The sequence below is a fragment of the Oncorhynchus keta genome, chromosome 19 (genome assembly GCF_023373465.1).
Source record: "Oncorhynchus keta strain PuntledgeMale-10-30-2019 chromosome 19, Oket_V2, whole genome shotgun sequence".
NCBI classification, from domain to species: Eukaryota; Metazoa; Chordata; class Actinopteri; order Salmoniformes; family Salmonidae; genus Oncorhynchus; species Oncorhynchus keta.
The window spans coordinates 38,210,943-38,235,565 of record NC_068439.1 but is presented as its reverse complement, the minus strand read 5'-3'; the positions used below and the strand labels follow the sequence as shown (position 1 = coordinate 38,235,565).

The following is a 24,623-nucleotide window of genomic DNA, read 5'->3' as shown; positions in this document are numbered from 1 at the left end:
CTAATTATTTCTAATTGCTTTTACCTCACATATGTGATGCACATCTGTTAAGTGTCTAGTAATATGTGAGCTACTTTGATATTGTTTTCTCAACCTTTCTTATACCAAAACATGAAGTAATTTGTTATTTTTCCCCCTTTGTCACCCTTGTGGCTTCAGTATGAATGATGTCAGTATGAGCACACATGGAAACTAATCTGGCAATATTTCCTTTAAAAAATGTATTCACTCTATTTCCTAGACTAAAACATGTATTTGAATATAATAACGTTGCTGTTTTCTAATGCATAATTCAACCAAATAAATGCATTTAATTATGTATTTGTCAATGCCATGCAATGGCCATACAAAGATTGGTTGGGTTATACACGCACACGCACAAACTAGATACAGTTGGTCGGACTTCTTAACCTGTGACACTACCCGGAAATACAATATAGACCGGAAGCTACCATTTTAAGGAGAAGACCATTAGCAGCCGTAGCCCCTAGACGGGGACACATAAAATTGACACGGGGCGGAAAATATTTGACCGAAGAAAAATAATGAAAATACGACAAAAACTCCAGAAAGGGCTCATTTTGAAGAGTTAACGATTCAAGCATCTGCTTCAAATAAGAGACATATCTGAATTAGCAGGTCAACCCAGCGGAAATAGTTTTTGTTAACAACGAGTCGAAAATAGCCCTCCTGGGCCGATGGAGAGGCAGGCCTTTGAAAATATTTTTCCCTGGATGAAGTAAAATGGCTATCTGACATAAAAAAAAAGAGGCCGTTGTAGTTATCACGGCATTTCCCGCGCCCTTTTAATTATATTTTTTTCTTGAACCATTTTGGCAGGGGATTCACATGCTAGATATAATGTTAGCTAAAACGACAGCTATCAACCTAGATATTATCTTTGTGGCTAGGTTAGCTTAGCATCGGCTACCTATGCAACCAGGCGTTCATACGAGATTCTAATGTATTAGCTAGCTAGCTAACAACGACATGACTGAAAGACTCCTTTATTCAAATCCAAATAACTTTTTCTTGTTACTTTGGTTGAAAACTGTAGGCAGCCGCCTATAAAAAAAAGAGAGGTAACGTTAGTTGGCGAATGACTAACTGCAGATTTTTACATTTTTGCCACCACCTGCATTTTTTTTTTCAAGTTAGTCTAGTTAGGTGCCTACCTGAAGATCAATGGAAGTAGACCCATTACTTTCTACCTGTTCCCCCTTTTTGATCTTCAATCAAGAAGAAAGCGATACACCAGTCTCCAGCCCATATACATCCCACCAAACCTGTTGGTAAGATATTTTAAAATATATTGTTACAATGGTAGCTACGTTACAACGTTGTAGTGGGGCAAACAAGGTTTTCACAGACCAGCAGGAATTATTAGGAAATACTGGGAACGTCACTGATAATTTACAAAGGATTGTATTGACCTAAAAATGTGTGGAAACCCCATTCTCTTATGGTTGAAAATATCTCAACTGTAAGCAATTAGCACATATCAGGTACAGGTTTAGACATGGCCGTGTTAACTATCCTTAGTTGTGTCAATTTGCTATGAATAATGATGCACAGTATGTTATCATGAAATGTTGTGCATGCCAATCTCTTTTTTTTGCTTAACTTTGCACAAGTTATGTCACGTATTTATATTCTGGATTCTCGCTAATATATCTACTTTTTTGTTATGTTTTTAGTTTGGTTGCGTTTGCGGGACATTCTACTGCAATGCTGGAGCTATTAACATAAGCATTTCGCTGCACCTGCTATAACACCTGCAAATCTGTGTACGCGACCAATAAACGTTGATTTGACTTAGGCCCAGGCTTGCATTCTGTTTAGGCCTATTTGATTGCCTTCTTGGTACTTCAGACTTCAAAGTTCATCGTAGAGAATTTCATAACTAGCTACATACATTTAATTTTCTTTGCCTTTGAGGCTTTAGTGCATAGCCTACATCTGCAATTTGTGCATTCTATTGAAGTGCCCTCCTGAAAAAGAGTAAACCATCGAGAACCGAATATCCGACCCATACATAACGTTACTGGTAACACTTAATGTCTATGATATAGGCCCAGCCTTACTATGGTGCTCAGGGAATTTCATTCCATGAGAACGACATTAATATTTTAGACTTTATTTGGAGTAAATGGCCTACATTTGTTTATAAAGTTTCATGACAATACAAATAATCTATGGAGTAGGCTACTTGTTTGGTTATTATAAGACGATTGTACCAACTTCTGTTGTGTCATCATTGTATTTTCTTGGCTATTATAATACCTAACTTGTTTGGTAGCAATAGGTTGGGTGACCTTATCGCCCTTTAAGAAATATAATTGAAAATTATATGACTGACGCAGTGAATTTCATTGTTGTACTCTAGCAGTAGTTTTACACTGGGGTTCCTGTGAGATTTACTTTAAAACACTGAAGGTTGGGTGTAGCCCAGGCCCATGTTCAGTTGCAAAATGGTCTTGAACATTGCATATTGAAATTCCATGAATAGAGCTGACGTGATTCCTTATTTCACGTCGGTTCAACATAGCACATTTCTATCTCACCGTTCCAAAACATTGCGTCCTGCTAAACACGCCGCTGGTGTTACTATGTAGCCTATGAATATTCTATGTGAGTTGGATATGTACCTGTGGCATTCCTCCAATTACCCATGTCTCTAACCAAGTCAGCGAAGTCACCTGGAAAAAGGTAAAGGAGATGAAAGATTATTTTGACCACACACTGGTGTTTCCCCTGAATATATTTATAATTGGCTTTGCCCCTAGATCAACTAGGCTAATCAAGGGCGTGGTGGTTAATTTAATTAGTGATGCGCTAGAACAAAGATGTGTCCCCTCTGTGGGCCCCAAGGACCAGAATTGAAAAACACTGGCTTAGTGTGAGTTCTCTTGCACATAATTAACTGCACACTTTAAATTCGCTTCTTCCCAAAGCAAACCTGAGGTGCATGAGGAACGTATGATTGGCTGACCTAATAGCTGGACCGTTCCATATGATTTCAACCACTTTTTGACTGGATCCCTTTTAATTTGGCTGTTCCACTGGATGTCATAAGGTGAATGCACCAATTTGTAAGTCGCTCTGGATAAGAGCGTCTGCTAAATGACTTAAATGTAAATGTAGATGTAAATTTGAACAAACCCTTCAATGTTTGCACATGGTAGAAGTGATCAGAAAATTATTTATTCGACCTGAATACCAAAACATTCAGAGGTGCTCAAATTTTATTTTTTGAATTTCTTTTTACCCCTTTTTCTCCACAATTTCGTGGTGTCCAGTTGTTGTAGCTACTATCTTGTCTCATCGCTACAACTCCCGTACGGGCTCGGGAGAGACGAAGGTTGAAAGTCATGCGTCCTCCGATATACAACCTAACCTAGCCGCACTGCTTCTTAACACAGTGCGCATCCAACCCGGAAGCCAGCCGCACCAATGTGTCGGAGGAAACACCGTGCACCTGGCAACCTTGGTTAGCGCGCACTGCGCCCGGCCCGCCACAGGAGTCGCTGGTGCGCGATGAGACAAGGACATCCCTACCGACCAAACCCGGATGACGCTAGGCCAATTGTGCGTCGCCCCATGGACCTCCCGGTCGCGGCCGGTTACGACAGAGCCTGGGTGCGAACCCAGAGTCTCTGATGGCACAGCTGGCACTGCAGTACAGCGCCCTTAAACACTGCGCCACCCGGGAGGCTGAGGTGCTCAAATTTGACCCATTTTTCATATCCCACCCTACAATGAGACATCCATGTCTTCGTCACAAAAAAAAACTGATAAACTTTTGAGTTTATCATTTGAAATCGTAAGAGTTTAACAACCCTGTTTGTATGATTTATTAGGGGGGAAGCATTTTTGGGGTCTCTTTAACGTTAATTATCTAAAAACATGTAAACTCAGATTTCACATTTTAGCTTATACCCTATTTTACATCTGAGGTATTTGTTGTGCCTGCAATCGGTTGAGACACAGCATACTTACTGTCTTGAGTGGTTGCTGTCATGCTTTTGCTGATAAATGTTTTAAAAAAATACATAAAGATAGTTTAAATTTAAACTTTCAAATGGTATTACGAAGATGGTTGACTTGAGTGGGAATATCCATTGTTAAAAATTAAATGCCCAGTGCAGTCAAATGTGTTTATATTTCCACACAGGTTGGAATAATATTGTGAAAATAACCACGTTTTCATATTTATATAAAATAAAAAACAAGTTTTGTGATGAAAACAGGAATTTTCGGTACAATATTATAAACACAGATAGGTCTTTTGTTCATTTGACATGGTGGGATGTTTGTCAGTCAAATGGATAATGTGATAAATGGCGGTGGAAATGCCTTTAATGCACAAATGCTGATTTAATTACCATGATATCGAAGAAAACTTGGAGCCACACTGCAATATGGTGTGTGGTCCTCCCACTACGACTCGTGAAACCATGCAGTTTATTAAGCTACAGATGAAGAAAGTTATGAACTTCACAGGGTGGTGAAAGCGCACGCTATAAGTTTGACTCTGCTTTCCAATAAATATTGACGGTCTTATTCTGGTGACATGACTGATGCTTGACTGCCGTTTGATAATGCACCCAGTGGGGGCCCTGGGACCGAGTTTGGGAAACCCTGGGCTAGAGTGCAGGTGCCAAGGCCAGAGTAGGCACATTTGCTATTTTAACGCAACTGTTTTTGTGACATTAAACTTGAGATTATTATTCTGTACATGAACAAAAAAAATTGGGGTGGGCACAGTATGCACAGATTTTTCTATGCAACAAGTCAGTTTGATGTAAACACCACTCAAGGTAAAATGCGTGTAAATGTTTTATTCACCTGCAAATATGTTGCCAATTGGAGTTGATAATGCCCTTTTAGTGTAAGAGCTGTTTACATCGACTGCCTGAAATATCTGCCTGTTGTGGTAGGATGGAGTTTTGGCCTGCCTTGGGGACATTACCGGGCGGTAAATGAGTTAATAGACCAATAAAAGTTCCAAAACACTACCAATAACTGGTTTTCAGTTTTTGCTTCACTTCCAGACAGTCCTAGTAAAGTCCTGCTTGAGAAGTTAAATGAGAGGGAAATGCAAACTTTGCAAGGTGGAGTTGAGGTACATTAATGTTAGTGCACATGCAATGCTTAAAGTGGAACTGACAGTGTTTTAGCAACATGAAATCTTAGTAAACATTTTTTCATATACACCCCCAGGAGGAATTTGACACACTTATTTATGTTTTAATATCTGACAACTGAGCACTTAGTATTAAGTCAAATTGTATTTGTCACATACACATGGTTAGCAGATGTTAATGCGAGTGTAGCGAAATGCTTGTGCTTCTAGTTCCGACCATGCAGTAATAACCAACGAGTAATCTAACCTAACAATTTCACAACTACCTTATACACACAAGTGTAAAGGGATGAAGAATATGTACATAAAGATATATGAATGAGTGATGGTACAGAACGGCATAGGGAAGATGCAGTAGATGGTATCGAGTACAGTATATACATATGCGATGAGTAATGCAGGGTATGTAAACATATAAAAGTGGCATTGTTTAAAGTGGCTAGTGATACATGTATCACATAAAGATGGCAAGATGCAGTAGTAGATGCAGTAGTATTTTGATTTATTATTTTTTACCGTTATTTAACTAGGCAAGTCAGTTAAGAACAAATTCTTATTTTCAATGACGGCCTAGGAACAGTGGGTTAACTGTCTGTTCAGGGGCAGAACGACAGATTTGTACCTTGTCAGCTCGGGATATGAACTTGCAACCTTTTGGTTACTAGTCCAACGCTCTAACCACTAGGCTACCCTGCCGCCCATAAGAGATGAGTAATGTAGGGTATGTAAACTTTATATTAAGTGGAATTGTTTAAAGTGGTTAGTGATACATTTTTACATCAATTTTTCCTATATTAAAGTGGCTGGAGTTGCCTCAGTTGGCAGCAGCCACTCAATGTTAGTGGTGGCTCTTTAACAGTCTGGTGGCCTGAGATAGAAGCTCTTTTTCAGTCTCTCAGTCCCTGCTTTGATGCACCTGTACTGACCTCACCTTCTTGATGATAGCGGGGTGAACAGGCAGTGGCTCGGGAGGTTGTTATCCTTGATGATCTTTATGGCCTTCCTGTGACATCGGGTGGTGTTGGTGTCCTGGAGGGCAGGTAGTTTGTTCCCGGTGATGCGTTGTGCAGACCTCACTACCCTCTGGAGAGCCTTGCGGTTGTGGGCAGAGCAGTTGCTGTACCAGGCTGTGATGCAGTATGCTCTCGATTGTGCATCTGTAAAAGTTTGTGTGCTTTTGGTGACAAGCCTAATAAGCCTCCTAACAAGCCTAATAAGTCTCCTAAGGTTGAAGAGGCGCTGCTGCGCCTTCTTCACCATGCTGTCTGTGTGGGTGGACCAATTCAGTTAGTCCGTGATGTGTACGCCGAGGAACTTAACTTACTACCCTCTCCACTACTGTCCCGTTGATGTGGATAGCGGGGTGCTCCCTCTGCTGTTTCCTGAAGTCCACAATCATCTCCTTTTTGTTTTGTTGAGTGAGGTTATTTTCCTGACACCACACTCAGAGGGCCCTCATCTCCTCCCTGTAGGCCGTCTCGTCGTTGTTGGTAATGAAGCCTACCACTGTAGTATCGTCTGCAAACTTGATGATTGAGTCGGAGGCGTGCATGGCCACGCAGTCGGGGGTGAATAGGGAGTACAGGAGAGGGCTCAGAACGCACCCTTGTGGGGCCCCATTGTTGTGGGGCTGGCTTTCTTTTTGTAGTCCGTGATTGACTAAACCCTGCCACATATCTCGTGTCTGAGCTATTGAATTGCGACTCTACTTTCTCAATACTGACGCTTAGCTTGTTTGATTCCCTAGCGGAGGGAATAGCTACACTGTTTGTATTCGGTCATGTTTCCGGTCACCTTTCCCTGGTTAAAAGCAGTGGTTTGCGCTTTGTTTCGTGCGAATGCTGCCATCAATCCAAGGTTTCTGGTTTGGGAATGTTTTAATAGTTGCTGTAGGTACATCGCCGATGCACTTGCTAATAAACTCGTTCACAGAATCAGTGTATTCATCAATGTTGTTGTTTGACGCAATGTGGAACATATCCCAATCCACGTGATTGATGCATTCTTGAAGCATGGAATCAGATTGGTCGGACCAGCGTTGAACAGACTTGAGCGCGGGAGCTTCCTGTTTTAGTCTCTGTCTATAGGCAGGGGGCAACCAAATAGTCTTGGTCAACTTTTCATTTTCACGTTTTCATAAATTCTACGGATATTTGGGAATGATGTATCGTCAAGCATTTGTGAAAATCTATAGCAATATATAATGTGAAAGCGGCTGTGTTTGCACAATTAAGACACTGCGGTAAATAAAACCTAATAAAAACAACAGTCTCGTCCAGGAGACCATTGCGCCATAGCCAATCTGAGCTACAATAGGCCTTTATGCAAATAAGCCATTTGACACACATGCCTGTGTGTTTACAGGCAGTAACAACAGAGTGACTTTAGATCATTAGAACGCATTTGCCAAAAGTCACAAAATACACCTGAATGGATTTCTGCAAACATATAAACACCAGGGGAGACCTCTTACATTTGGGAACTTTACATTTATATTGATCAAACAACAATGAAAAGGTAGGCGCTCTCTCTTAGTTATGCACATCAACAACTAGAGGTCGACCGATTTACATTTAAGTCATTTAGCAGACGCTCTTATCCAGAGCGACTTACAAATTGGTGCATTCACCTTATGACATCCAGTGGAACAGCCACTTTACAATAGTGCATCTAAATCTTTTAAGGGGGGTGAGAAGGATTACTTTATCCTATCCTAGGTATTCCTTAAAGAGGTGGGGTTTAAGGTGTCTCCGGAAGGTGGTGATTGACTCCGCTGTCCTGGCGTCGTGAGGGAGTGTGTTCCACCATTGGGGAGCCAGAGCAGCGAACAGTTTTGACTGGGCTGAGCGGGAACTGTACTTCCTCAGTGGTAGGGAGGCGAGCAGGCCAGAGGTGGATGAACGCAGTGCCCTTGTTTTGGGTGTAGGGCCTGATCAGAGCCTGGAGGTACTGAGGTGCTGTTCCCCTCACAGCTCCGTAGGCAAGCACCATGGTCTTGTAGCGGATGCGAGCTTCAACTTGAAGCCAGTGGAGAGAGCGGAGGAGCGGGGTGACGTGAGAGAACTTGGGAAGGTTGAACACCAGACGGGCTGCGGCGTTCTGGATGAGTTGTAGGGGTTTAATGGCACAGGCAGGGAGCCCAGCCAACAGCGAGTTGCAGTAATCCAGACGGGAGATGACAAGTGCCTGGATTAGGACCTGCGCCGCTTCCTGTGTGAGGCAGGGTCGTACTCTGCGGATGTTGTAGAGCATGAACCTACAGGAACGGGCCACCGCCTTGATGTTAGTTGAGAACGACAGGGTCCAGGATCACGCCAAGGTTCTTAGCGCTCTGGGAGGAGGACACAATGGAGTTGTCAACCGTGATGGCGAGATCATGGAACGGGCAGTCCTTCCCCGGGAGGAAGAGCAGCTCTGTCTTGCCGAGGTTCAGCTTGAGGTGGTGATCCGTCATCCACACTGATATGTCTGCCAGACATGCAGAGATGCGATTCACCACCTGGTCATCAGAAGGAGGAAAGGAGAAGATTAATTTTGTGTCGTCTGCATAGCAATGATAGGAGAGACCATGTGAGGTTATGACAGAGCCAAGTGACTTGGTGTATAGCGAGAATAGGAGAGGGCCTAGAACAGAGCCCTGGGGGACACCAGTGGTGAGAGCGCGTGGTGAGGAGACAGATTCTCGCCACGCCACCTGGTAGGAGCAACCTGTCAGGTAGGACGCAATCAAGCGTGGGCCGCGCCGGAGATGCCCAACTCGGAGAGGGTGGAGAGGAGGATCTGATGGTTCACAGTATCGAAGGCAGCCGATAGGTCTAGAAGGATGAGAGCAGAGGAGAGAGAGTTAGCTTTAGCGGTGCGGAGCGCCTCCGTGATACAGAGAAGAGCAGTCTCAGTTGAATGACTAGTCTTGAAACCTGACTGATTTGGATCAAGAAGGTCATTCTGAGAGAGATAGCGGGAGAGCTGGCCAAGGACGGCACGTTCAAGAGTTTTGGAGAGAAAAGAAAGAAGGGATACTGGTCTGTAGTTGTTGACATCGGAGGGATCGAGGTAGGTTTTTTCAGAAGGGGTGCAACTCTCGCTCTCTTGAAGACGGAAGGGACGTAGCCAGCGGTCAGGGATGAGTTGATGAGCGAGGTGAGGTAAGGGAGAAGGTCTCCGGAAATGGTCTGGAGAAGAGAGGAGGGGATAGGGTCAAGCGGGCAGGTTGTTGGGCGGCCGGCCGTCACAAGCGCGAGATTTCATCTGGAGAGAGAGGGGAGAAAGAGGTCAGAGCACCGGGTAGGGCAGTGTGAGCAGAACCAGCGGTGTCGTTTGACTTAGCAAACGAGGATCGGATGTCGGCGACCTTCTTTTCAAAATGGTTGACGAAGTCATCTGCAGAGAGGGAGGAGGGGGGGGGGGATTCAGGAGGGAGGAGAAGGTGGCAAAGAGCTTCCTAGGGTTAGAGGCAGATGCTTGGAATTTAGAGTGGTAGAAAGTGGCTTTAGCAGCAGAGACAGAGGAGGAAAATGTAGAGAGGAGGGAGAGAAAGGATGCCAGGTCCGCAGGGAGGCGAGTTTTCCTCCATTTCCGCTCGGCTGCCCGGAGCCCTGTTCTGTGAGCTCGCAATGAGTCGTCGAGCCACGGAGCGGGAGGGGAGGACCGAGCCGGCCTGGAAGATAGGGGACATAGAGAGTCAAAGGATGCAGAAAGGGAGGAGAGGAGGGTTGAGGAGGCAGAATCAGGAGATAGGTTGGAGAAGGTTTGAGCAGAGGGAAGAGATGATAGGATGGAAGAGGAGAGAGTAGCGGGGGAGAGAGAGCGAAGGTTGGGACGGCGCGATACCATCCGAGTAGGGGCAGTGTGGGAAGTGTTGGATGAGAGCGAGAGGGAAAAGGATACAAGGTAGTGGTCGGAGACTTGGAGGGGAGTTGCAATGAGTTTAGTGGAAGAACAGCATCTAGTAAAGATGAGGTCGAGCGTATTGCCTGCCTTGTGAGTAGGGGGGGAAGGTGAGAGGGTGAGGTCAAAAGAGGAAAGAAGGAGGCAGAGAGGAATGAGTCAAAGGTAGACGTGGGGAGGTTAAAGTCGCCCAGAACTGTGAGAGGTGAGCCGTCCTCAGGAAAGGAGCTTATCAAGACATCAAGCTCATTGATGAACTCTCCGAGGGGACCTGGAGGGCGATAAATGATAAGGATGTTAAGCTTGAAAGGGCTAATGATTTAATCGGAATGGCCGATTTTAAAAGTTTTCATAACAATCGGAAATCGGTGTGTATGTATGTATATATTGCTCCAATGTGTACCTAACCATAAACATCAATGCCTTTCTTAAAATCAATACACAAGTATATATTTTTAAACCTTCATATTTAGTTAATATTGCCTGCTAACATGAATTTCTTTTAACCTCTTACCTCCACCCGACACGCAGGCGTCCCATCTAGACATCTGGAAATGCACGCTAAATGCTAATAGCACTCGTTAAAACTCAAACGTTCATTAAAACTTGTGAATCCAGCCAACAAGTCAGATTTTTAAAATTCTTTTCGGCGAAAGCATGAGAAGCTATTATCTGATAGCATGTAACACCCCAAAAGACCCGCAGGGGACGTAAACAAAATAATTAGCATATCGATCTATGAAGACTGTGTGATCAAGGAAAAAAACAGTGTTTTATAACGCAACGTCATTTTTTAAAATTAAAGTCGACGATAAACTTTAACAAAACACTTCGAAATACTTTTGTAATGCAACTTTAGGTATTAGTAAACGTTAATAATCGATCAAATTGATCACGGGGCGATGTATATTCTATAGCTCTACGTCTTGAAATAATGTCCGGATAAATCTCAACCAAAATATCCTGTTGGAGACCGGAAGAAATGGGTTGTCTCTTGTTTGTTTGACCAAGAAACAAAGTCTAGGCAAATCACAAGACTGTTGACATCGTGTGGAAGCTGTAGGTATTGCAACCTCTGCTCCAGGTAATGTGGTTTCCATTCAACAATACATTCAAGTGGCGCATTGATATGTTTTCAGTGATCAGATTTTCCTGCGCTTTTTGATGACACGCACGTTCTGTTATAGTCACAGCTGTGATTGAACCAGTTTTAGAAAAGTCTGAGTTTTCTATCCACACATACTAATCATATGCATATACTATATTCCTGGCATGAGTAGCAGGGCGCTGAAATGTTGCGCGATTTTTAACAGAATGTTCGAAAAAGTAGGGGGTAGGATCAACAGGTTAACTAGGGAAATGGTGTCACTTCTCTTGCAACCGAGTCAGGGTATATGCAGCAGTTTGGGCCGTCTTGCTCGTTGCGAACTGTGTGAAGACTATTTCTTCACAAAGACAGCCAACTTTGCCAAACGGGGGATGATTTAACAAAAGCGCATTTGTGAAAAAAGCACAATCGTTGCACGACTGTACCTAACCATAAACATCAATGCCTTTCTTAAAATCAATACACAGAAGTATATATTTTTAAACCTGCGTATTTAGCTAAAAGAAATCCAGGTTAGCAAGAAATATTAACCAGGTGAAATTGTGTCACTTGCGTTCATTGCATGCAGAGTTTGAGTATATGCAACAGTTTGGGCCGCCTGGCGCATTGCGAACTAATTTGCCTTCATTTTACGTAATTATGTCATAACATTGAAGGTTGTGCAATGTAACAGGAATATTTAGCCACCTGTTAGATAAAATACGGAACGGTTCCGTATTTCACTGAAAGAATAAATGTTTTGCGAGATGATAGTTTCCGGATTCGACCATATTAATGACCTACGGCTCGTATTTCTGTGTGTTATGTTATAATTAGGTCTATGATTTGATAGAGCAGTCTGACTGAGCGATGGTAGGTACCCGCAGGCTCGTAAGCATTCATTCAAACTTTCCTGCATTTGAATGCAGCTCTTCAAGCATTGTGCTGTTTATGACTTCAAGCCTATCAACTCCCGAGATTAGGCTGGTGTAACCGATGTGAAATGGCTAGCTAGTTAGCGGGGTGCACGCTAATAGCATTTCAAAAGTCATTCGGCTCAGACTTGGAGTAGTTGTTCCCCTTGCTCTGCATGGGTAACGCTGCTTCGAGGCTGGCTGTTGTCGATGTGTTCCTGGTTCGAGTCCAGGTAGGAGCGAGGAGAGGGACGGAAGCTATACGGTTACACTGGCAATACTAAAGTGCCTATAAGAACATCCAATGAATGAAATACAAATCGTATAGAAAGAAATAGTCCTATAATTCCTATAATAACTACAACCTAAAACTTCTTACCTGGGAATATTGAAGGCTCGTGTTAAAAGGAACCACCAGCTTTCATATGTTCTGAGCAAGGAACTTAAACGTTAGCTTTCTTACATTGCACTTATTGCACTTTTACTTTCTTCTCCAACACTTTGTTTTTGCATTATTTAAACCAAATTGAACATGTTTCATTATTTGAGGCTAAATTGATTTTATTGATGTATTATATTTAGTTAAAATAAGTGTTCATTCAGTTTAGTTGTAATTGTCAATATTACAAATACATGTTTTTTTAATCGGCCGATTAATCGGAATCAGCTTTTTTGGTCCTCCAATAATTGGTATCGGCGCTGAAAAATCATGATTGGTCGACCTCTTATCAACAATTATTGGTGCATCTTTCATGTCTGCAAAATACACTGAACAGAAATATAAACGCTACATACAACAATTTCAAAGATTTTACTGAGTTACAGCTCATAAGGAAGTCAGTCAATTGAAATATATTTATTAGGCCCTAATCTATAGATTTCTTATGACTGGGAATACAGATATGCTTCTGTTGGCCAAGATACCTTAAATACATAAAAATGGGGCTTGTATCAGAAAATCAGTATCTGGTGTGACCACCATTTGCCTCATGCAGCGCGACACATCTCCTTTGAATAGAGTTGATCAGGCTGTTGATTTTGGCTTGTGGAATGTTGTCCCATTCCTCTTCAATGGCTTTGCGAAGTTGCTGGATATTGGCGGGAACTGGAACGCGCTGTCGTACACGTCGACCCAGAGCATCCCGAACATGCTCAATGGGTGACATGTCTGGTGAATATGCAGACAATAGATGAACTGGGATATTTTCAGTTCCAGGAATTGTGTACAGATCCTTGCAGTGCATTATCATGCCGAAACATGAAGTGATGGAGGCGAATGAATGACACGACAATGGGCCTCAATCTCGTCACTGTATCTCTGTGCATGCAAATTTCCACCAATAAATTGCAGTTGTGTTTGTTGCCCGTAGCTTATGCCTGCCTGTACCATAAACCCACCGGCACCATGGGGCACTCTGTTCACAACGTTGACATAAGCAAACCGCTCGCCCACGACGTGAACACGATGCATACATGTTTGCTATCTGCATGGTACAGTTGAAACCGCCATTCATCTGTGAGGAGTACACTTCTCCAGCATGCTAGTGGCTGTTGAAGGTGAGCATTTGCCCACTGAAGTTCGAGTCAGTACTGCAGTCAGGTCAAGACACTGGTGAGGATGATGAGCATGCGGATGAGCTTCCCTGAGACAGTTTCTGACAGTTTGCACAGAAATTCTTTGGTTGTGTAAAAACCCACTGTTAAATCAACTGTCCATGTGGCAGATCTCAGACAATCCCGCATATGAAGAAGCCGGGTGTGGCGGTCCTGGACTGTCGTGGTTACGTGTGGTCTGCGGTTGTGAGGCTGGTTGAATGTACTGCCAAATTCTCTGAAACGGTGGAGGCGGCTTATGGTAGAGAAATAAACACAAAATTCTTTGTCAACAGCTCTGGTGGACATTCCTGCAGTCGGCATGCCAATTGCACACTCCCTTGAGACATCTGTGCCATTGTGTTGTGACAACTGCACATTAAGTGTGCTTTTATTGTCCTCAACACAAGGTGCACCTGTGTAATGATCATGCTATTGTGATTTGACAGGTGTGGCATATCAAGAAGCCGATTTAAACAGCATGACCATGTGTAAATACACCAGCCAATGACCTCTACATCTGGCTTTTTTACCCTTGGCTCCTGAGTAACGCAGCGATCTAAGGCACTGCATCTCAGTGCTGGAGGTGTCACTACAGCACCCTGGTTCGAATCCAGGCTGTATCACAACTGGCCGTGATTGGGAGTCCCACAGGGCGGTGCACAATTGGCCCAGAGTCGTCCAGGTTTGGCCGGTGTTGGCGTTATTGTAAATAAGAGTGTATTCTTAACTGACTTGCCTAGTTACATAAATTAAATTGTCTGAGACTAGCCACCCAGACAGCTTTTTCTGTCTGTTATAAAACCCCTTTGTTGGGAATTTGTTCTGATTGGTTGGGCCTGGCTCCCCAGTGGGTTGACAAATGAGGCAAAGGATGCAATTGGGCTCTAGCCTATTATAATGGTCCTTCTGTAGCTCAGTTGGTAGAGCATGGCGCTTGTAACGCCAGGGTAGTGGGTTCGATTCCCGGGACCACCCATACGTAGAATGTATGCACACATGACTGTAAGTCGCTTTGGATAAAAGCGTCTGCTAAATGGCATATATTATTATTATATATTATAATGTTTTTGACATAATGCAGGCCAAATAGTTTTAATCTAATGGGTACCATTCATTTATTTTGTGTGAAGTAATACTATAGTTGCATGCCCCTGATGACTTTTGATGACTTTCAATTATAAAATGCAGGTGAAGTGGGTTTAAATGCATATTGTGTGAAAATATATTAGTACCGGTCAAAAGTTTGACACCTACTCATTCAGGGCTTTTTAAAAACGATTTTCTACATTGTAGAATAATAGTGACGACATCAAAACTATGCAATAACACATGGAATCATGTAGTATCCAAGAAAGTCGTAAGAATCAATATATTTTAGATAGCCACCCTTTGCCTTGACAGGTTTGCACACTTGGCATTCTCTCAACCAGCTTCATGAGGAATTATTTCCGACAGGCTTGAAGGAGTTCCCACATATGCTGAGCACTTGTTTGCTGGTTTTCCTTCATTCTGCGGTCCAACTCATCCCAAACCATCTCAATTGGGTTGAGGTCGGGTGATTGTGGATGCTAGGTCATCTAATACAGCACTCAATCACCCTTCTTGGTCAAATAGGCCTTACACAGCCTGGAGGTGTGTTTTGGGTCATTGTCCTGTTGAAAAACAAATGATAGTCCCACAATACGCAAACCAGGTGGGATGGCGTATCGCTGCAGAATGCGGACACGGTGGTTGTAACCAAAAATCTCAAATTTGGATTTATCAGACCAAAGGGCAGATTTCCACCAGTCGAATGTCCCTTGCTTGTTTCTTGGCCCAAGCAAGTCTCTTCTTCTTATTGGTGTTCTTTAGTAGTGGTTTCTTTGCTGCAATTCTACCATGAAGGCCTGATTTAATTAGGGATGATTTCATAACAATCGGTAATCAACTTTTTTAAACAGAGATTATGGCTGATTACATTGTATTCCACGAGGAAACTGAGTGTCAGGCTGACCACCTGGTACGTGGGTGCTTCAAGGAGCCAGGTAAGTTGCTAGCCAGCATTAAACTTGTAAGAAAACAATCAATCTTCACATAATCACTAGTTAACTCCACATGGTGGTTGATATTATTAGGTTAACTAGCTTTGTCCTGCATTGCATATAATCAATGCTTTGCCTGTTAAGTTAACATCGAATCACAGCCAACTTCGCCAAACGGATGATTTATTTAACAAAATAACACTTGCGAAAAAAGCACAATCGTTGCACGAATGTACCTAACAATAAACATCAGTACCTTTCTTAAAATCAATACACAGAGGTATATATTTTTAAACCTGTATATTTAGTTAAAATAAATTAATGTTAACTTGCAGTATTAACTAGGGAAATTGCGTAGTTCATTGCACGCAGAGTCAGGGTATATGCAACAGTTTGGACCGCCTGGCTTGTTGCCAACTAATTTGCCAGAATTTTACATAATTATGACATAACATTGATGGTTGCGCAATGTAACATCGATATTTAGACTCATGTATGCCACCCGTTAGGTAAAATACGGAACGGTTCCGTATTTCACTGAAAGAATAGACGTTTGGTTTTTTCTAAATTATAGTTAACGTATTTCACCATATTAATGACCAAAGGCTTGTATTTCTGTGTTTATTATAGTATAATTAAGCCTATGATTTGATTGAGCAGTCTGACTGAGCGGTGGTAGGCAGCAGTCAGCTTGTAAGCATTCATTCAAACTTTCCTGCGTTTGCCAGCAGCTCTTAGCAATGCTTGAATCACAGCGCTGTTTGACTTCAAGCCTATTAACTCCTGAGATTTGGCTGCAATACTAAAGTGCCTTTTAGAACATCCAATAGTCAAAGGTGTATGAAATACAAATGGTATAGAGAGAAATAGTCAACGTGTCTTAATTCCTATAACTACAACCTAAAACTTCTTAACTTGGAATATTGAAGAACTGGGAATATTGAACCACCAGCTTTCATATGTTCTGAGCAAGGAACTTAAACGTTAGATTTTTTTACATGGCATATATTGCACTTTTACTTTCTTCTCCAATACTGTGTTTTTGCATTATTGAAATCAAATTGAGCTTGTTTCATTATTTGAGGCTAAATAGATTTTTATTTATGTATTTTATTAAGTTAGAATATATTGTTGTAATTGTCATATGTTGTATTGTCATTTATGACAATTACAACAATACTGAATGAACAATGAGCATATATATAGAAATCGGTCGATTTGAATCGTTATCGGCTTTTTTTGGTCCTCCAATCGCTATCGGCATTGAAAAATCATAATCGGTCGACCTCTAGTCTTGTTACTTCAACTCAGAGTTTCTTTGGGCTGCAATCTGAGGTGCAGTTAACGCTAATGAACTTATCTGCTGCAGAGCTAAATCTGGGTCTTCCGTTCCTGTGGCGGTCCTCATGAGAGCTAGTTTCATCATAGTGCTTGATGGTTTTTGCAACTGCACATGTAGAAACTTTCAACGTTTTTGAAATGTTCAGCATTGACTGACCATGTCTTAAAGTAACAATGGACTGTCGTTCCTCTTTGCTTATTTGAGCTGTTTTTGCTATAACATGGACTTGGTCTTTTACCAAATAGGGATATCTTCTGCATACAACCCCTACCATGTCACAACACAACTGATTGGCTCAAATGCATTAAGGAAAGAAATTCCACAGATTAACTTTTAACGAGGCACACCTGTTAATTGAGATGCGTTCCAGGTGACATCCTCATGAAGCTGGTTAAGAGAATGCCAAATTGTGTGCAAAGCTGTCAAGGCAAATGGTGGCTACTTTGAAGAATCAGAAATATTTGGATTTGTTTAACACTTTTTTGGGGTACTACATATGTGTTATTTCATAGTTTGAATGTATTTATTTTTCTACAACGTAGAACATAGTAAAAATGAAGCGAAACCCTTGAATGAGTAGGTGTCCAAACTTTTGACTGGTACTGTATATAATAACATTTTCTTTGTCATTTTATCCCCCTTTCTCCCCGAATTCGTGATATCCAATTGGTAGTTACGATTTTGTCTCATCGCTGCATCTCCTCAATGGGCTCGAGTGAGGCAACGGTCAAGTCATGCGTCCTCCGAAAGATGTCCCGCCAAGCCACACTGCTCGCTTAACCCGGATGCCAGCCGCACTAATGTGTTGGAGGGGACAACTGAAGTCGCCTGGCCCGCCACAGAGTCGATAGAACGTAATGACCCAAGGAAATTTCCCTGGCCAAACCCTCTGTTAATAACCCGAACGACGCTGGGCCAATTGAGCACGGTCCTATGGGGCTCCCGGTCATGGCCGGCTGTTTCATAGCCTGGGATTTAACCCCACTCCAATGCACTGCCTTAGACAGCTGCGCCACTCGAGAGGCCTGAAATGCTGATTTGTAAAATCTAATGTGACCCCTGCTTCTACCATAGGTAAATATGTATAGAACTCTTTGTTCATATCAAAAGGGGTGAGGTCAAAAAGTGATTGAAATCAAATGGAAGGACAAGCAACTTTGGTTCTCTGGGGCCATTGTCCTGTTTGTTGCTCTTTCATATCAGTGTCTGATTCTGACCTCAAAATGTAGGCCCTTTTGTGTTTCAATAAAGTAAATGATTGTAATCCTTTAGTACCTGCAGTTGGTTATATTACCAAATGCACCTTTAACAGAGTTGATGGCTGTTTTGGTCTACACAACAGTTCTTGTAAATAATCAATCTTTTGAAGGCACAAATGTTTGTTTACATTTGGACAATTCTTAAGTTGGAAAATGAAGGTCTCCAGAGTTTTGTCTAGCGATAAGTGGTCATGTATGCCAACACTGGGAGCTGAAAATAATTTGAAATTATGCTTGGTAAATTCTCTGGGGATGAGGTGCTATCAATCTCCTGGGCTATTTAACTTAATCCATATTTCTTTTTTTCCCCAGTCTTCGAGATCGTGACATCAACAGGCAGACAAAGAAGTGAAACACCTGTTCATCCTTCATCTCCCCAGCTGGATGCTGACAGCTTCACATTTTTGGTGAAAAATAAAGACTACAACTATAGAAGGAATCTAAAAACACTACGTAGACTGCATACTATTTATACTTTGTGTTTTATACATTGTATTCCAAATTAGGAAAATAACTTATTATTTAAAAGGACCTTTACCTGCTCTTCTTGGTTGTAACGTGCAAGCGGTAGGCATTAATTTGTATAAGAGGGGATAGACATTAGTAGCAGCAAGTCATTCTAGTTGTTCAAGAAGCATTACTTCCAGTATCTGTGGCTATTGATCATTTGCTTATTATTGGTGCGATATTGTTGTGGTTCAACAGTAGGGCGAGTGACCCAGGAACAACCTCCCATCAGTGAGCGGGAGATGTTCCAGTTCAGTAAGTACCCCTTGGACATTCTAGATATGCTAAGTGGACACCAAGCCCACCAGTTTAAAGGCCTTGGATTGGAAAGACAGTTCCAGCACCAACAGCAAGTCCAACTTCAGCACCAGCAACAGCTTCAGCAGCAGCACCAACAGCAGGGGGAGTCGTCAGGGGCTCTTCTATCTGGGCTTGGTCTGGGGTCTCTTCAGGGGTCTAGAAGTAATGCTTTTGCTGATTCGTCATCTATATTTGCCAAAATGAGTGCCCCACCTCCACCAATATCACACCAGAGCCAGTCCTCATCCTCACACAGTTCACGGAAATCCAGCAAGATGAGCAGTAGTGTTAGTGGGAGCTCTGCTGCAGGATACCCACAATTCTTACGTCCGTTTCACCCTGCAGAAGCAGCGCTAGCCCAGGAGCAGCTGCACTCTGGAATGGGACGTTTTGACTTTGGGGGTAGTAGCAGTGGAGGATCTGGTGTTATTGGAGGAGTAGTTACATCTGCACCGCCACCCTTACACCCTGGCCTCTCTGTTCCCCAAGCGTCACCTGGACCATCCTCCTCCTCGCCCTCCCCATCAGCCTCATCGTCCGCCTCTAACAACCCTGGCAGTGCAGTTTCCTCCCTAGGGCAACCACTCGTTGGGCAGTCTGATCCACGTAGCTTACATCAGCAGTTCAGTTGCATGCTTGCTGCCAATCAGTACTTTCTTTCTGGTGTCCCGACCAACAGCAGTCTGGAGCAGTTTCTGGTTCAACAAGGGGGTCATAATCATCTTGGCCTGGGTTTGGGCCAAGGAGCTAGTGACTCAAGCTCAGCCCTTGCCCCACCTCCAGCTCTTCACTCCTCTCACAGTCATAGTCACTCCACTCCCCAGCCTCAACAGCAGCAGCAACCATTGGCACCCCATGCTTTATCTCACTCTCACAGCCATACCCACCCACACCATCCTCTTCACCCAACACCTCAGCCGTCATCTCTGAGTGCCTTTGATTTCCAAGGTATTCCAGTTCTCTCCTCCAATCAGCTGGCTTCGTTGATGCAACAAGAGGCTAGTGGTATGCCCCTCCCTCTACCACTCCATTTATCACTTTCGAAAGATGAAGGGAAAGGAGACAGTGGAAGTGGTGGTAGCAGGAGAAAGAAGGCAATGGCTGGCTACCTTCCTCAGAGAAAAGCAGATGGCACCAGTCATAGCAGTGGTAGTAACTGCCACAGCAGCTCCACTGAACACAGTCAAAATTCAACCATTCAACCGGGCCTTGTAGGAGGAGCCATAACCAGCCTTGGTGGTAACCATTCATCAGTTCTCTCTTCAACACAACAGTCCTCCTCAACGGTCTCCTCTTCCTCCTCAGCCCCTTCCTCATCCACAGCCTCTGTGTTGGTAGCTAATGATTCACAGCTACCTAAACCTGAAAATCTAAATCCCATGGCCTCCATGCCTTGTCAACCTGACCCTGAAGCCATCTACCACTGTGGTGAATGTGGAAAGACTTTCAGTCATCTTACAAGCCTTCGCAGGCATCTCCGTAGTCATGGTTTGACTTCTGAAGATGCCAAGCCAGACACTTCAAGCGAAGACAAAACATTCTGTTGCACCGAATGTGGAAAGGGTTTCAAGAAAAGGGGGCACCTCCTCCAGCATGGTGTTATCCATTCAGGGGCTCGTCCATTTGCATGTGGTGTCTGTCAACGGTCTTTCAACCGCCGTGAGTCCCTCACCAGGCATGAGAAAATCCATGATGATAAGCCTTTCCGATGCCCTGCTTGTGGTCGCTGCTTCCGAGAGAGCACCTCTTTGCTAAACCATGCTGCGTCTGGCACCTGTGGAAAGCCTGGAAGGAATTCCCGGCCCAGACCAAGTGGTAGTGGTGAAAATCAAAGCTCATCAAGTGCAAGTAGCAGCAAAACTGTAATGGAGGCTGGAGGCAGTGGTACAGGTGATTACCAACGAGATGGCGCGAGCAAATTTGGCACAGATTATTCAAGGAACCGGCCATCATACCAGCCATCCTACAGTGTCGATGACTACCGACGACAGCAGGCTAACCCATCTTGTTATTCTGGAGAGAGCTCCCATGGCAGTGGGATGTCAAGCCAGACACTCAGAAAGGCACCACTGGCTCCTACCTTACACCCACACCCTCAAAGTCAACAGCAACACCATCTCCATCAACAGCAACCTCATCTTCCTCTTTCATCTCTATTGGATGACTCTGAGGATGAGGTCACTAGCAGTGCCATGTCTGCCATTGCTGCAGCTGCCGCTGCATCCTGCGAGATAAGTACTGGCGAGAGTCGAGGAGAGGAGCGAAGAGACATCATTGGAGGTTTGCTTGGAGGACTTGGCTTTGGGAATATGGGAGTCTCACCAGGTGGTCCATCATCTACATCTGAAATCGACAAGACCTACAGATCAGGAAGTGGCTCTACCATCCCTTTAACCCATCCAAGCCAGCAGATGATGAATGCTAAACCGAAAAAGCCCCGCAAGCCTCGGCAGAAGAGAGAACCAGGACCTGATGGAATCATAGTTCGACAAAGAAGAAGTCGTGGAGAGGGAGAACGGCCATATTCATGCGGAGTTTGTGGTAAAGGATTCAGGAGACGTGAGACCCTCCGTCGGCATGACCGTGTTCATACAGGTGAAAAGCCACACCGGTGTGATGTTTGTGGGAAAGAGTTCCGGGAGTACTTCCATCTTACTAAACATTCCACTGTGCATTCTGGGCAGAAGAACTACAAATGTGACCTATGTGGTAAAGAGTTTGCTTACGCTCAGAGCTTGGTGAGACATGGAAAATTACACATAAAAGTGGAATTGGATGGTACACCAGGAGGAAAAATTGCTAAAGGCCATGGAGGGGTTATTAGTCTAGATGGAAATCAAGCAAACTCTCAATCTTATTATCCGTACCCTCAAGAAAAGTCTCAGGGGTCCAGCTCATCCACTCAGCCCCCTCAGCCCCCTCAGAAGCTCTTTACATGCACAACGTGCTGGAAATCCTTCCGCCATCAGTTCCACTTGACAGCCCATCAACAAACTGTCCATGGTGGTGGAATAAGGGGTGAAAAGAATTTCTGCTGTGAGGTATGCGGGAAGGCCTTTGCTTATTCTAACAGCTTGTCCAGGCACAGGCAATCGCAACATGGATTGGGCCGCACCGGGTCGGCAAACCCACCAGCTGGTGGAACCCAACATCCTTCTCAAGCAGATCAGTACATCCCTCTTTTTGAATCAGGCCACCCCTTAACTTATCCGTCAGGCTCCTACATGCCAAACCAATCCTCCCAAGTTCAACACCGCCCTTTTCAGTTCCAATCCCAAGAAGGATGGGTTGGTGGCAAGAGAAAAAGAGAGAAAAAAAGGAGGGTTGAATATCAAAGTATAATGAGAGGTGGGCAACTAGTAGGGGTTGCCTTGAATAAGGCCACGAGCAGGAGACTCAAAGTGATGAAGCGGAAAAAGGGAATAATGCATGAGAAGCTTAAGCAAAAGAAACTGCTCGCCCAGCTCCTGAGGATGAGAGGAGGGTATAGAGTTAGACAATGGTGCGGCGGTGTGGTTAAAGTCAGTGGGCTGTCATCTATGGAAGTCCCCATAAAACGTTTTCCATGCCAGTACTGCCCCAGCACCACATTCGCCAGTCAGGCCAAACTTTTGCTCCATCGTTCTGTGAGGCATCCTCCAAGAAATAACGGCCACCAGGCCCGTCTGAAGTGCTCGGTCTGCGGAAAGCGCTCTCGGACATTACGGAAAGCCCTCATTCATCGTGGATGTCACCTTTCCCAAGGGCGGTTCTCATGTCCCAAATGCCGCTCCCGCTTCTGGAATGGATCTCTCCTGGAGAGGCACAGCATCGCATGCCAGGGTCAATCTCTGTTAGGTAGTGGAAACTGGGCCTTGAAAGTGAACTTGGCCCCAAGAGAGGTTGTTGAGAAGACAGTGGAAAAAGAGGGCCAGGGTGGCCTGCCTGGGAGAACAACAGTGGTGACTGAATACAGCCACTAATTATTTTCTAGTGTAGGATTTTTTTAAACTAAAAAGCAAACAAGAACTAGCAAGTTTTAAAGATGTGGACAACAGGCTTACATCCCATACAATCCTTAATATAGCAGAGATGTTTGTAAAGCGACTTTTAAAGGCTCACATCAAAAGCACCATCCACCGGTCTTTGCTTCCCCAAAGGGGAGAGAATATTCTGGATCTGAGTGTTTGAGTAGCACCTCTTCTAAAGTGCTTTCAACCACAGTATAGTTTTTGTTAGCTGTGTTTGCGCTGGGATTATGAATGCATACTAGTAAGAGTGGAGTACCAAAAGTACTGATGTTTTCTGTCATTATTCACAGTTAAACAGTAGTCTGTCTCGTTCTGTACTATGTGTTTTTTTCTTTGTTCCCTGTAGAGATTATTTTTCATACAGATGTTTGGCCTGAAGCTATAAAATTGGCCGGTAAGACAGGCCAGTCATTCTAAGAAGCAATTTCTCCGAAAAAGGAAGTCAATTAAGTCACTCCTGTTATGAAACTTGACTTACCAAATTGATTAATCACTTAGTGTAACTGGAAGTATCTTTTCAAACATTCGGTTAAATTTTTATAAAAACTGACTAGCTGAATAGGTTGAAATGGATCAGAATGGAATGAGAGAGCATTTTTCTGTAAACTATTCCATCATATATATATATATAATGGGAAAACATTAATGGGACTTAGGTGTCAGGAATGGAAAGGGTCAATGGGAACAACCGGAGAATACTGTACAATTCGTATTATATTTTATATATTGTTTATTTGCTTTTTAAATTTTTTTTATACTCCCAAGTATCATTTATTTTATAATTGTTGCTATTCTATAGGTGGGTGGGAATGAGTTTGGGGACTGTCTTTGTAAAACAATGGGATGATGAGTATATGTATCGATGTGATTTTTCCCTCCCCCTTTTACCAACCCTATCCACAGTTAAGCCCTACCCTATCGTAACACGCATACACAATTGTTCATTACCTAGGTCCTGTCCCCCAGTGTTTTCCTTTCAGTAAACTAAAACATTAAATATTATTACTAAATAACTATCCTTTTCTTTGCCTAAAGTGAATTGTTGAAACCCTCAAATCTAATAAATAAATAAAAAATCTCATGCCTTCCCTTTTTATTTAAATCAGTGGTATTTGAAGTCGCACCCTAGTGGGGACGCGTGGGAAATGCAAAGGGGGTCTAATTTGTATACAGGTAGACCAGAAACCCACATCCGTGATTATAAGATTAGCGGCAACCCTGAGAAGCACCTACTGTTCATCGGTTGTTCCCTTCAAATGCTGTTTTGATTTCAAATAAGTTTACCTACACAATTGAAGAAGGCTGGAAATCCTAAACGTCTCTCTACGCTATCCCTGATGTAGTGAAAATAAATTCCAAAATGTAAAAATTAAGTAAGCTTTAATGCAACATTTTTAAGTGTGGACTGATTATGCTATTTGTTTGAGTGGGTGGGGTTGGTAGAAATTCTGGCCAAAAAAATGGGCTCCGCGCTGAAAAGGTTTGAATACCACTGATTTAAATCGAGAGCCATTTTTGCCAAAGCACAAATGACTGCTCCTAAACAGTTCGCTA

The 24,623-nt window shown here is 43.3% G+C and overlaps 1 protein-coding gene across 1 annotated transcript; it reads left to right on the top strand.

The window, feature by feature from the left end:
- Nucleotides 1–451: 451 nt before the first annotated feature.
- LOC118398229 (zinc finger protein 865-like) lies at nucleotides 452–24,147 on the top strand. Its single transcript, XM_035793370.2, has 2 exons — nucleotides 452–1,292; nucleotides 18,565–24,147. Exon 2 carries the CDS (start codon nucleotides 19,002–19,004, stop codon nucleotides 23,019–23,021), a length of 4,020 nt encoding a protein of 1,339 aa, XP_035649263.1. The 5' UTR covers nucleotides 452–1,292; nucleotides 18,565–19,001; the 3' UTR covers nucleotides 23,022–24,147.
- Nucleotides 24,148–24,623: the final 476 nt, after the last annotated feature.

Bases quoted from the DNA above. Each gene is read 5' to 3' on its own strand.
- LOC118398229 (XM_035793370.2), top strand. From the start codon at position 19,002: ATGTTCCAGTTCAGTAAGTACCCCTTGGACATTCTAGATATGCTAAGT.